Below are 15,426 nucleotides of genomic sequence, written 5' to 3'. Positions count from 1 at the left end.
ATTTAAAACACAATGTATAAAAATATTTTTTCTTTACATTTGAATCATTTGATTACAAACTGTGACAGAAGATTACACATTATACATTTTTTTGATGTAATCCAAATTCATAGTTGTTTTTTTCTCCATTATTAAGTATTTATTGGACAACTTAAGAACTTCATATAAAACTGTAGCTATACCCTTAAACTTAGGAAAACATTAATTCTCAGTTAACTTCCATTCATCTTAGTAACTTTGTTAGATAGTAGTAGACATTGATGTTTGAATTAACCTATTAAGTGATAGTGATGTTTAAAATAAACTCTGATCTATGGGCTAAATATTTCAACCAACTGTAATTTCATTTTTTTAGAAGAAAAAACTTATTTAATTATGGTTAATAATCATTCTTATTTAGAACTAGTAGTTGGAGGTTTTTAATAACAAAGAAATCTCATGATAACATTATTTTTCTATAGATCTTAGATCTGGTGGAGGTGTTCGGGCAGTAGAAAAACCAAAGAAGAAGCCACAAAGAGTATTCTACCAATTCCTCTACAACAACAATACTCGACAGCAAACAGAAGCCAGGGACGATCTACACTGTCCTTGGTGCTCTTTGAACTGTGTAGAACTTTACTCTCTATTAAAACATCTCAAATTATGTCACAGTCGCTTTATTTTTACATATACAGTAAGTTCATTTTTATGTCTCTTTTAATGTGTGTGTGTTGTTTTCTTTTTGGTGTATCATACTTAGGACACCTGCATGTTATTAACACTTCTCTTATTAATTTACAATTCATCTGACATACCAGAAACAAGGAAGGGAAGTTAAACTGTCTTTATTTTGTATAATCACTTACACTTCTGTAAGTTTTTCTTGTTGTGTTATTAAACTTTTATGTTCCTTTTACCACCGTCTTAGTATGGTATTCTTACAATATTACTGTAGAGTATTTATTAAACATAGCTGTACAAAGCTACTGACAAGTTTAAGACTTCATTTTTGTAAGTGATCACATGAATACAAAATAGCTAATCACAACTGAAAATAAATTTGTTAATCCTTTTATTGTATTATCTAGGTGATTGAAGTATATTAACATGAGGTCAGAGGTAGATATTTGTGTTATATTTGCAGTATTAACACCTAAATTAAAAAAAAATAATAAAATTCTAATTTCAGATTGGTTGTACATCTTCAGTTTATTGAAATTACCATGTCATATATTTCTATCAATGATTCATACTTTATTTCTTTTGTCTTTTCCAGTGTCTCGGAAAAGTGTTGTCATGTCATAGAATATTTTTGGAAAATATGGTTTCAGATATTTTACTAATACATTTTGTTACCCGACTTGCTTCTTAACTTTCAAAATGTGAAAATTTTCAGTATCATCTAAATAATCAAAAATAGAATTAGTCTAAAAAAGTCGTAGGGAACATTTCTAAGTTGTTTAGAGAAAAGGCATGACATTTATTTGTTTGTATGAGCATTATGGAAAGTCCTAAGCTTATGAAACTTGAGATATTTGTTTATTTAGGGAAACAGGGAAAGGAATGTGGATACTAATATTATAACTTATGTTTTTAGTTCATTGATGACTGAGCATTTTATTTTATGAAGTGCAGTGTGTCATATTTTTTCTTTCCCAAAATAAGGAAATAGCAAACTTTTCCAAAAGGAAATGCTATTTTCTGTAATCAACTCCTGTGAGAGTTTTCAAAGAAATGACAACATTTTAGTGGACTAGTTGTTTTTGTTAAGAACTATTGTTGTAATTTTATATAAGTACTTGTGTTTATAGATTCAGTGCTCTACAAATGTTGTTGCCTGGTTTAATTGTGCAAAGCATTTGGTGTTAGGTTGAGATTTAATACTGCATATACATTTAGTATTGTTTTATTTCCTCACAGCCTCATCCTAAGGGGGCAGGAATAGATGTGTCCATTAATGACTGCTATGATGGCTCATATGTTGGTAATCCTCATGATTTGTACTCGCAGACAGGTATGGCTTTTAACAGTAGTGGTCCAACTCAACGAACACCAGTCACCCATGTTATGGTTAGCAAGTAAGTTTGTTAAAAGTGTAATTTGTTAATGACTGATGAAATATTGTTATGTGATAGCTAGGTCTTATAATAAAAAAATTTGAAATGCCTTATTTATCATATGAATGATAAACCATAGATAGTTTGATTTTAGTCTGTCAGCTTTGTGAATTTGTGCCTGGGAATTAACTATGCTTGCTTTGATAGTATATGACATGTTGAAGTGACAGCTAAATTAAAAAAACAAAAGACAGTTGATTATCTTGCTTTTTTTAAGACTTTTTAGAAATTTATATTAATTGTATAAATTTTTTTTTTTTTAATATTATATTGACACAAAACTTATGATAAAGTTGTCAAATACTGATTACAGTATAAGTATTGATGCATTAATATACTGCTGATCAATTAGGTTGAGTATGGTAATGAAAAATGTATAGGGGAATTAAATAGGATATGAAGAATGGTCTTTTATATAATAAAAAAGAATTGTTAAGAAATAAGTTCAGTTTATAAATTATTAACTTTTGTTTTAGCACTAAGTAAAGCTTGATTTTTAGTAGTATGTTTGGTCAACAGAAATCTTGCATACCATCACCAGCATAACTTTCAACATTAGACTTAATTTTTTGTTGGTATATAGGTATTTCTGTATTTAAGTGGTATACTATCCCTCAGTATCATTTGCAAATGACTTGTGTATAATTTTATGCTTCAATATTTTTTGTGTATATATGAGTGAATTGTGTCAGTCAGCATTTTACCAGTGGGTTTTAGAACAGGGAATTATTACTGGTAACTATGGTATAAGGACATGAGTTTATTACAGTATTTTTAGTCCTGTTTATAAATAAAAAAAATTGGTTAGGAAAACTTAGTATTTAATAGTAAGAAATATCATGAAAATGTTTAAAGAAATTTGAAGGTCCAATTTTTATTGAAGCTAAGTGCATAAAATTCAGTACATTCAAAACATAATTTTTTTTTTTCAAATTCTTGAGTATTTGCACAGTTTCTAAGAATAGAGATGTGGTTTTTTAAATATTATGCATGCTTATAAAAAAATGTTTTTTTTCAATCATACCATAAAGTTTTCTTAACAGTTCAATGATGTATATATTAAGATGTAGAACAAACACAAAACTTTGACTAGCTATTGAACAGTGTAGTAAATATTGTTCAAAATTTAGTTGTTTGATAAAATATTCATAAACTTTTATTACTAGAGATTGATCTCATCTTTGTATTTGAACAATATATTTTATATATATTTTTACTTCAAATGTCTAAATAATAGTTTATTAAATTATGGTACACTTGACATCTTAAGCAGAGTGAAGTTATTCTTTGATGTTGCAGAAACAAAATATGTAGCTACAACAAATCGTGTTATATTAATGATGTGTAGTGGTAGCTTAATTCAGAAATTAGTTTAAACAAGATTTAGTGTTTTTGATTATTAAAAACTAAAGTTGTCTAATTGTTGTATTTTTTATTATTTTACAAAATGTGTTTGCTTAATATCACCAAAAGATACCAACATTTTTCTTGACTTGTAGCTTAAACAATGTCTGTTTCTTCAAATTGAATGCTGCTTCATTTATGTTTCTGGTACTTTAACCAAAAGTTTTATAATAAATATTAGAAACATGGTAGTATCAAAAAATGCCTAATTGCAAGTGATTCAGTATTTTTGGTTTATCCATGTCTCCTAACATGTTAAATATTTTGTACATGCACTTAGCTTATTAAGTATTAATGAATTTACCATTAAAAATAATTTTTTCCTTTGCTCAAGAGATTTCAAAATTTCCTAATGCAAACGAATTTGTTATGGTCATCTTTGATATTCAGTCTTTATTCACTAACATTCAAAGGTTCAATCCATTGGCCTTACCCAATAATGGAAAAGAAATGGTAATTGCAATTCAGAATTTACTGCTTGAAATGTGGCACACTTTTATTAAAAAAGAGTGTACCAAGTATTAATGTTAATTTGGAAACTTACACAACAGCACTAATTGATCAAATGACAAAACTTTTAAAAACAGTGGAAACAATTTTACCAGATATTTGTCAGAACCTTGTAAAAACAGAAATGATTGTTAAACACAAAAGTCATTATACATCATTAGAACATTTCAAGATAAAATTCTGACATGTTATCTATATTTTACATTTTTTATATTTGTGTAGTCATTAAATTAATTCAAGTTACCTTGGCAGAGGATTTATTTTTTCTGAAATGTACTGAATGTTTTATGATTTCAAGAACTGAGGGGTATGAGCAGTTATTTCCTAAAAACCTTAACTTGTAAAAGAAGAACACAAGTAAGAGTTTAAGTTTTTGAATTACCATATTCCCTACTGGTCTCTAACTTTTTGTACAGTATTAAAACACTTAACTTTTCTAAAGTTGTTAATTTATAAAATTTTACACTTTAGGCCAAAAAGATTACCACCTCCTAGCTTATCCGAGTTTCTTGAACCAGATGAGACAGATATTGATGGTCCAAGGCCATACATATCAGGACATAACAGGTCAGCTTTTTTATAATTATATAGACATTGTTTGAGTAATAATTTTCTGGCTTGTATAATTAGTAACAAATATTATCTACCTCATTTTCTGAATGTGTTGTAAACTGTACTTTAACATTTTTACTGTGCTTAATTGTGTCTCGCTTACAGTTCTGAATGTATCACACTGGCTCCATTTTTATTTGCTGAACTTTATTGGATTATACAGTAAACTTGATTTTGATTCGTTGTAAGTAAAGAAGTTCACTTGGTCAAGAAAAAGAAGGTGAAATCACTGAACTCAGTCTGTTGTCGAAACTATGCTGCAGGATGTTCTTGTTTTTATGCATCTATGAGAAGTTTTTTCACATTCTTTAGCCATATAACCTGCATTTTAATATTTTCTAGTAGTAGTACTTTAAGTGAGGTTATTACATTAATTAGAAAACTTATTCTTTCAGGCTCTACTATCATACAGGAACATGTCTAGCTGTACGACCACAAGAAATTGATATTGACAGTGAAGGAGAGAATGACCCTCAGTGGCTTAGGACAAAAACCCAACTTGTTTGTATCTGTTATCTTTGTTTTTGAAAACTCAACTCTTACTTATGCTGATTTGATTATTTTTAATCATAGTACATTTTGAGTATGATTTAACTCCTTAAACCTGAGTGGATGCATGCTGCTAAATTCTGGCCAAAAATTCCATTTTACCCACTTGACAGTGACAGTATCTGATGTTTAGGGATTTTTTACCTTTTATCATGGTGCATTGTTTCCATAAGTATGGTCCTCGGCCCATTACCAGTCCTCAAAAGAATATAAAAATACCACATTATCCTATCAATATCGTACAAGATCATGAACTCAATAAAATGTTACTTGACATGGTATGACTGGTTTTGTGTGGGACTGGCCATTTACATGAATTTCATGGCTTTCAAGCATTGCTGTTGGTGGATTCGTGTCATTCTCAAATGAGGCCATTGAATACTATAACATTTGAGTTAGTTCAAGACACAACAGCAAGAAGGCATTGAATTCTTTCAATGAAAATTTGGTTTTGGTATCATGTGAAGTTTCAAAACTGATAGTTGAGACAGGCTACTTGCATGGTATTAGATTACACACTGTGCTTATGGAACAAAGCAATAAAATTTGTTGAGTTTGCTGTCTCTATCCAATAATACAGTGAAATGCAGAATTGAGGATATGGCAGAAAATGCTCATACCTCAAATACAAAATAATTTGTTTGTTTCATTACAAGTGGATGAAAGAACAGCATTAGCACACAATTCCAATCTGATGTGCTTTTTAAGATACAAGTTTGAATATTTTAATATTTTGTAAATCACTTTGAACAAGAACAACAGCTGATGAAATCTTTAAGCTTATCAACGATTTTTATCGTTCAAAATGGCATTTGCTGGAGAAAATGTGTTGGATTGAGTAATGATAGAGTTTGGGCAGTGGCAGGTCACCACACCAGGCTTTTCTAGAGGGTTCAAGCAATAATGCCAGACTGTGTATGGGTGCATTGTAGAATTCATAGAAAGGATCTTGCTGTGAAATTATGCCCTCACTTTTGAGTTCAACTTTTCAAGAATGTACTAAGCTCATAAATTATGTAAAATCTTGTCCTTTAAATTCCAGGATCTTTGCTACTTTGTGCAAAGTATTTGGAAATGAACATGAGCGACTGTTAATACACTGTAAAACTCAATGGTTACTAAATGGAAACATTTTAAAACTACTTATTGAAATGAAAGACAGGGTGTTATTGTTTTTGTAACATCCTCCATTGCAAGAAATGTTACATTCAAATTCTTGGACAGGTTTTGTAATTTGATTGGTTAACAAAGGTGGCCTATTTATATGACATATTTTGTACTGTAATGAGTTTATTTTAAATTTATAAGGCACCAACATAAATATTTTTAAAGCAACAATTAAATAACTTCAATTGTGGACACAATGAGTTGAAAAGGGGAACTTTAGGCCATTTTGTACTATTAACTAAATTACAAGAGAAATATGTTGGAATTAACACCATAGATGCAACTTTTTTAGTAATTAAAGAACATCTATTGGTGCTGTCATCAAGCTCAGATGAATGTTTTCTTCCAGTTGATGCCAGTAGAATGTGGATAAGGGATCTGTTTACTCTTGACATGAAAAATGAAGAAATCTTACATTTAAATAAATAGGAAGTGGATTCGTTAATTTAACTTTCCTGTGACACTGTCTTGAAACAATTTTGATAAATATCCTTGATTGGTTTTTTGGCTGAGTTTTTGAAATGAATATACAGAGTTATCCGAAAAAGTGGGCAGATTCTAGTGTCTTTTGTTACAAAATATAAGTGTGAAACTAGCTTCTCATCTTTGGTTTTCTTAAAAAAACAAGTGTACAAATAGGTGAGTGTTTTTTAATTATTGAAGTTGGAGGTAACTCTTTAGAATTATGTTTTAGTATGAACTTTGGTTTACTGTAATATTTTGATTTCTATCAATATTTCTTGTAGATGATTGATGAATTTACGGATGTGAATGAGGGAGAGAAAGACTTAATGAAGATGTGGAACTTGCATGTCATGAAACATGGGTATGTTGTATATATTTGAGTTTGACTGTAAACATTAAATGTAAATCTTTTAGTCTAAAATGCAAGATATTATTTGTATCAAATGTTTTCAGATGTGAGAAGTGTAACATGGCTATACAGACGGGCATAGAATTTTTAGATTTTTTTTATGATTTAATTATAAATACGTAGATATCTGATATATTCTAATATTGAAATACAAATAACAAGCATGAAATTTTGAGAGAGAAGAAAAAAAGATATCAACAGGAGATTAGTAATACTGTTCAGGTACTAGCTAGCATGAATATGAGTACTAAATTTACACCATACATGTAGTTATACAGAGTCTCAGCATTTCAAGTAATTGAATGTGAAATTCTTCCATTTATTATGTGCAGTATTTGAAAACATAAATAAAAATCCACTCTAGAAAGAATGCTATTTTATTTGAAAAACAAACATATGAAACTAAGTGTGCATGATTACTGTTAGTATTTAGCATGATTCCTCTTTTCAGTTTGTGAGGCAGAAATGAGCTTGCTTGTCTTATTTATATGAGCTGAAATCTGAGACTGTGGGAATGTATCCTACTGTTGACAAAAAAAACAAAAAAAAAACTTAGATGAGGATGTACCCAAAGTGAATAGAAATGAAAAACATCAATTGGGGCTGTCATCAAGCTCAAATGAATGTTTTCTTCCAGTTGATGCCAGTAGAATGTGGAGAAAGGATCTGTTTACTCTTGACATGGCAAGAAATGTTACATTCAAATTCATTAACAAGTTTTGTAATTTGATTGGTTAACAAAGGTGGTAATGTTCAGATATTCAAGCAAATGTATTGTGGTTTGTGCTGAAGGAACAGAAGACCCCTATCCTACTTGAAAACACCACCTTATTCATTAAGCTAGTCATTCAAATAGAAAGGTAGAAATCATCGATTGAAAACTGTAATGTATATTGTAGCAGTGATCTCTTCACAAACCATCAGCTGCATTTGCCAAGCTGCCAAAATAGCACATTATATTATAACAGAAATACCATGGTATTTTAGTTGCTTACACATGAATCAGAGAAAATCCTTAGTCCTCTTTCCAAGAATTTTGGAAACCTAAACTCATTAGTAAAGATGTCCTCAAAGGTAAGAAAGTGTGTTAACATCTTTGATGTCCATTGCTGTCAACAAACATTAATGTATAGATCCAGTAACAACTGACTTCTGTATGTACTTTGCTCTTAGAGCCCATTCTTTTCTACAGTGGTAGAGGTCATTTGATGTGAGTCATTCTCAATATTTCTCTTCTGTCTATTCTGTTCAATTTGGCTTCCCAAGCTGTGAAGAAATAGTTGTCTTATTACATGTCATTATTCACTGTATTAAAAGTGATGCATCTGCTTCTCACTGACTTTAACTGCTCTCAGACCATCCATCTGTGGAACTGCATGAAAGTATAATTAATTCTTGTAGTTCTTTCATTTGTGGTTTGGCTGCCAGTTTGTATTCTGAGGCCTTTACCAAACTACTGCTATATTTATATATTGGGGTTACTTGTATGGGATGCTGTGACATGGTTGGTTTTTATTTTGAAAGTTGTCTGTTTAATTATTGGTAGGTTGTGTAGTTTGTCATTTTCTCAAACTATTGTTGTTGGTTTTTTCTTGTAAAATAGAGTGGCTTTGAAATAGATGTTTCCATAAATATCATTTACAAACTTCTTTAAGAAGTCTTGTAACTGGCAGTTGATTAAAAGGAAAATGAGACATAAAATTTGAAAAGATTTGTTTCTCATAGCATGGAAGTTTTTTGTTTGTATTACTAACTTTGCAGTAATAGGTTGATTTGATAATGCCACACCCATTGAATTTAATTACAAAAATTGGGATAAAGACACTATGATTGCTCAGTTCACATTTATTTTTTAATATACTTTTAAGTATTTTACATTTTAAAATAGTCATTAACTCCCATTAAAAATTAAAAACCACTAAAACAAATTATAATTTCCTGGTAGAATCCTTTATTCTGTGATGTCATATTCACTAATATTTTAATAGCACCCAATATCACTTGCACATGTGTTTGGCCTACATCATTTTTATCTCCCAACATTTAATGTTTGATTTTTTTGGAAAGTGAAAATTTAGTGCTTTAGTTTATTGTAGTCAAAAAGAAATATACAGCTGCAGAAATAACAAGAAATATTTGAGAAATCCCAGGATTTATTTTTTCAAAACGTCTGTGAAAACATATTATTCTGCTGAAGATATGCAATACTCTTATGATTTACTGTGACCTATGTAACATGTAACCACATGTAAACTTGAGCATTTTGCTGTGATGCATTGTCTACCTTATCAAGAAAAATACTTTTATGCAAGGATATGTAGAAAGAGGATTAGTGCAGAAATCTGTAGGCTCTATGGCACAAAATGGTTAAACTGCAAAGTTGAAAATAACTAACTACCCAAATTACAATAGATGCTAACATGTATATATAATAAATGAATCAACAGCATTAGTACCTTCAGTACATAAATGTACTGTGGTAAGTAAAGGACAACTTCTTTGTCTTTTTGTTGCTGGTTAGTCCTCACCACAACCAGTATTTTCTATATCTGGTGTTAATTCATAATTATTATCAGCTTATATTTTATCTGTGTTGTTAGACTTGACATTCATGCTGTATAACTATTTACCTAAAATTATAATTGTGTGAATTCTTAATGCCAAAATCTTAAATACATCTTAATCTTCAAGTAATGGAGAAACTGTGAAACCTATACTTAATTTTAAAAAATGAAGTGCATTTCATATATGCTTAACTATTTTTTGACATCAAAGATAAATTAAGTGTTGTTTATTAACATTTACCAAAGGCAGATGACACTGACCATATGTTTATAATGATGTTCATTTAAATTCAGTGTAATTGTTATGATCTTGTATATTTATCTATTTATTTTATATGAAAATGTTAGTGCTCCTGATCATTTTAAGTTTTTTTATGAATTATGTACTTGTTTCATCTGCTAATATCATAAATTGTTTTTTGCACTGTTATTGCTGGTTAGAAATTAGACAGAATTCATGTATTTTAATGTGCATATACAATGACTATAAATAAATAAAAAACTTTGAAAATCTTTCCTTAGTCTTAAATTTTTCTTGATGACAAAAGTTTCTTCCAAAAGTGGGCTTGCAATTTAACAGTGATAACTGTTTTTTTGTTTTTTGTAATCTTTCTTTAAAATATTTTTAATTACTGTATTGCAGAGTAATAGATAATAACTTGGGCAATTTTCTGTGTTAAACTTGCCATTTACAGGAATTTAAAGTCTTCTATTCTATCTATATCTGATATATCTAATTTATTTTTATCCCGAGCACTTTCCAACTGTTATAAACATAATAAATCATTAGTAGTTTGAAATATGTTCATACTAAATTGATACAGAAATATGTGAAATGTTAACACTTTTATTGTTGTATAAATTAAGTGACAAGTTCCTAAATTAAACTCTAATAGTTTCTTGCATTTTAATTTTATAAATAATGTTGCCCAGATATACTTAATATACACACACTATTACTGTATTTACTGTCTAATATATGTTAATTTTAGGGAAATGTCATGTATTTTTATGCTTTTCATCTTAGTATGTGAAAGATTGAAATCATACAACAGTATTTTCTCTCTTCATCAAAACGTCTAATAATGTTTTTGTTGTTTTTTTCAGATTTGTTGGGGACTGTCAGATATCTCTGGCATGTTCTATGTTTGTAGAACTTCATGGCCATGAAGTCTTGAGAAGGAACTTGTATAGCAATTTTTTGTTGCACCTGGCAAACTTGTTTGACTTTGGTTTGATCAGTGCATCTGTTGTTTATAGAACCATAACTCAACTGCAACGACAAGCAGATAAGGGAGACTTCAAGCCGCACCCTAAGTGTTCACCTTCTTAAAATTAGAGTAGTTTATCCTTTTATAATTAACACACAAACATAGTTCTCTGTTCAGAATCAATGTGGTTGTGGCATGAGAGACTTAGTGTGTATGTGTGTGTATGATCTGTTGTTTCCAGGAAAGATTATTAGGTCAGTGTTTTCTGGAAGTCTCACAAGATTAAAGACACAATCCATAAGAATCAGCATTCCTCAGAACCAGTCAGTACTGTGTTACAGGTAGCACAGTAGTTTTTTTTTTCTGTGTGTGTGTGTGTGTGTGTCCATTTCTTGAACCACTGCTTCATGGTTGGTTCTTTTGTTCTTTAATCAGAACCAATGTCTGATATTTAACAAATACCTGATGTATGTGAAAAACATCCAACAACAGATCTACATAAGAAGGTGTGTAATGTAAGTATCTCTTTCAGTCTTGTGGACAAGACTTGAAGGTGCCCTCTAAAATAAACTGCCAAATTTTTGTTATAAAAGACAAGAGTTTTGTAGTTGTTGACAGTGTTCATATTAATAAGAACAGGTAGTTATGGTGCAGTTGTCTTAAGTGTGTTTAGCAAATACAGCAAGTCCATTTCTTTGTCTTAAAATACCACAGTTTGCTGATAATGTGTTTGTTTTAGTATGATTTAATCATTAGTCCCTCGTTATCAAGACAGTAACTTTTCAACTTGTCTTTACAAACAATTGCCACTGAATCTTCTTGTTTCAGTTGTTGTCTTCCTGACCAGTTCTGAATGATCAAAATATATTTTAGTCTTGCCAGTGCAGAGGAAAAAGAAATATCTTTTTTGTCGTGTTTTGTCAGAAGCATTTCAGCCATATGGTAATTAATTGATCACTGATGAAATGTTAGTCTACTAGGGTCAAGTTTAATGTTTTTCATCTAGATTCATGCTAGTGGCACTGTATATGCATTCAGTGATAGTAATGGTCTCCCTGTTTTGTTTTGTTACTATTATTATGACCAGTTTATGTAGTATAGTGTCAAGTGCTGTTGCTATAATTACAGTTTTTAAAGGCTGCCTTTTTTTGCACTTGGCAATCAAAATTTGCTCACTGTAGGATAATATGTGGAAATATCTAAAGAAGAAGAAACTTTGTTTCAGTGCTTGTGAAAATGTGCTGTGTTACTTGAAAATGCAATTTGAGACAGCTGTAAATGTATTTTATTTGTATCTTGTGTGTTGTTTCCTGGCTTTTCAAAAATGTTACAAGTGTCATAAATCTCAACACAAACCTGTCAAATGAGGGAGAGCATATAAGACTAACTTGGAAGATTTGTCTTTTCAACTTTTATAGTATCTGTGAAATATTCTATGATGTTAGCTGTCTATATACTACATTTAAATAGGGAACTGCCTTACACAATCCCAGAATTTTAAGGTATATCACTGATCATATGTGATAGTTAGCATTTAATGGGTAATTAAAAAACCAGCAACTTATGCTAAGTATTTAATTGATCATGAAATGTGTTCCATCAAGCTTTTAAGTGGTAACTGAAACAAATATCTAATACCAATAATAGATGATACTGATGGCCATGTTAACACCAGATGCAAAGATGACTTACATGCTTAATGCCAAAGTGACCATCATACCATAAACAATATACCAGATTGACAGACAAGCTACACAAAAGATGCCAAAGTAAACACTTTGGTTTATGGCAGATATGTAATTGGTCATAATATGTTAACAAGATGAAACTTTAACATATTAAAGTAAGAATAAAATTAATGTTTTGGTTCAAAATTCCATAAACTATAGCATATTTATTAAAAAAAAGTTTTGTTAATTGTAGTTAAATATTTTTTGTTAGAACGTCAAACAGTTGGTAATATCATATCTGTAAAAAAGGCTGTTTATTACATTTTTTGAAAGCTCTTCACAAAATTAGTTGTAAGTTTACTGAAATGGACTGCTAATCTAGTCCTTGGTTTGTGTCAGATGTCTAATTATCTAGTTAATGGTGCTGAACTTCTTAACCACAAAGTAGCAGTTCATACCATTCAGTAATAAACAGCATTGTATAACTGATTAGATGGTACTTTAAACCTAGTAGTTCAAACAGTCGCCAGTATTCAGTTAACCTGTTTGTCATACTTTTCTGCATATCTGAGCAATTTATTTATTTAACTGATCTTCACTGTGTGAAGTTGATAAAACAAATAATCGCTAATGCCCGTGGATGTTTGTATCCCATTTCATATGATACCATACTATCAGTTACCAAGACAACTGAAAAGGAAAAAAAAAATCACTGCCAAAGTTGAACTAGTGTTTGGCAACTTCAATGCCTTAATTTAATGCCAGACAGATTTTGTAAATTGTTTGTGAATTGTATAAAATGATTGTGGTTATTTGTTTAATGATTTCATAAATTGGACGTTTAGTGCTCTCACAAATGAGTGTCTGCGTTCTCTCACCTTCCAGCTTCGTGTATTGTGTATTTAGAAAAATAAATGATTGTTGAAGCCCTTGTAAGATTTGTATTTTTTAATATTAAATAAATCAGAATGAAACAAAAATTGTGAAACTTGCACACATTAAATCTGATTCACATAATGAGTAAACTGGTAGCTTATTCTGCTTATAAAAAAACAAGCATATCAATTACACCATTGTATCCTGTTACATGAAAAGTAGGAAAGGCCTGTTTCTTCTGCATGTCATAAGGAAAGTGCAAAGCCAATGGAAAATATGAAAGTATTAATTTAATGAGTCAACATGTTAACATATTAGTAATGATGAAAAGATTTAGGTTTTAAAATATACCAAGTGTTAAAGCAAGCAAAGCTTTGCTCTCAGTAGCCTGTAACAGGTACTAACTTGTTTGGAAAGAAATTAATGTTAGATGTGTTCTTTAAAAGTAAGTAGGCTGGCCAAGAAATATAAGAATACGTGGTAATCATATTTATGAATTCCTTTGAAATTAAACCTTAATTTTTAAATGGTAAACTGTTTAAATTGAAAACAAAATGGGCCTTAAGATGGTAATTTGTGCCAATTGAAATTGTTGAATTGCTTCAAATGAGTAACTTTGTAATGTTATGACCAAGGGCATCTACAAGGGTACTCTCCACCCCCTAATTATCAGTTTTGTTTCCCTTGTTAGAGCTTTGAAATTATTTTGTCATCTTGCTTACCTATGCAATATATTTTGCAGATGCCTGTGGTCATGACTGAAGTCCACAGGTATTGTTTGCATACATTTTCCAGTGCCACATCATGTGTACATGCATTATTAAGTTCTAACATCACAAAGACATTAGAAAACAGCAAATTTTTATGGAATATAGAAATTTACTAATGTTTTGACATTATTATCTTGTAATCAGCATGCTCTTAGTTATTGAAGTCTCAAATGTTAAAATTGTCAGTATGTCTTGATGGTTGTATTGTGCTGAGTCTTGGATATAAAGTCTTTATGACTTAAAAGATAATATTAAGTGTCAGCTATTACAGTAAATCCCAACTTTTGAAAATGTTATACCATTTAATATCCAAAGTCACAACATGCCTTGACCATATTAAGTGCCTTTAAAAAATGATATTGTTACAAAAGTCAACTATTCAATGTGATGAGAAGACATTAAGTGTCAAATAGGCAATGTAGATCCCTCAAAAGTTTAAAGGTGTCACAAAAAAGTTACAGGCTTTGTTTTTAATATATACTTTTGAAAAAAAAATCAAGCTTTGGAGAGAGAATAACAGTAAATTTTATAACTACATACTATTTCTGCTTGCCAAATATCTTAGCTGTCAGAAAAGCATCAACATTCAAGTAAGCATTTTTTATACATAGTGTGTAAGATCTATGAATTATGTTTAAAAGGTAGAGGCCTAGTTGGAGTGTGCTTGCTTGGTTTTTGCTGAGAATAAAGGTTTACATGTAAAACTTAGATAATTCTGTCACAGATTTCATGCTTTTTAATGGTTCTTACTATGAATTTTGTGCCTGTTTGATGTTGGTAATGCTCAAGATTTTAGACAAACTCAGTTATGTTGTAAAAATTTAAAATATTAGATTTATCTTGCATATTAACATAAAAATAGCTAGTCAACATTAAAGGAAGTTGCTAGCTTTTGGTGTTTGCAAGCTGTCTGATATATATAATTTTACCATAAGAATTGTGTTTAACACTTTTGTAAGTTAAGGGAAGTTTTTGTACATACAACTGCTGTGACATTTTTAGTATTTTCTATGAACACTGAATAGTTCTCATGTAGTGTCCCCAGTTATCTTTGCTTTTATTTATTGATAATTTTTCTGTAACTGATCTTTAATTTGTATTGTAAGTTGTTTTAAAAATA

At 30.1% G+C, this 15,426-nt stretch overlaps 1 protein-coding gene across 3 annotated transcripts in view; it reads left to right on the top strand.

Moving 5' to 3' along the window:
* Nucleotides 1-13,596, top strand: part of Su(z)12 (Polycomb protein Su(z)12) — a 64,119-nt gene extending 50,523 nt beyond the window's left edge. For all 3 annotated transcript variants that reach the window (XM_076472740.1, XM_076472739.1, XM_076472741.1), the window contains exons 10-15: nt 462-676; nt 1,903-2,060; nt 4,485-4,580; nt 5,021-5,126; nt 7,088-7,167; nt 10,887-13,596. In XM_076472740.1, the coding sequence (XP_076328855.1) occupies nt 462-676; nt 1,903-2,060; nt 4,485-4,580; nt 5,021-5,126; nt 7,088-7,167; nt 10,887-11,112 (881 nt within the window). In that variant the 3' untranslated portion in view covers nt 11,113-13,596. The remainder of the gene's footprint in view (nt 1-461; nt 677-1,902; nt 2,061-4,484; nt 4,581-5,020; nt 5,127-7,087; nt 7,168-10,886) is intronic.
* Nucleotides 13,597-15,426: the final 1,830 nt, after the last annotated feature.

Source organism: Tachypleus tridentatus, chromosome 12 (assembly GCF_004210375.1).
Source record: "Tachypleus tridentatus isolate NWPU-2018 chromosome 12, ASM421037v1, whole genome shotgun sequence".
NCBI classification, from domain to species: Eukaryota; Metazoa; Arthropoda; class Merostomata; order Xiphosura; family Limulidae; genus Tachypleus; species Tachypleus tridentatus.
This window is presented reverse-complemented; position numbering and strand designations above follow the sequence as displayed.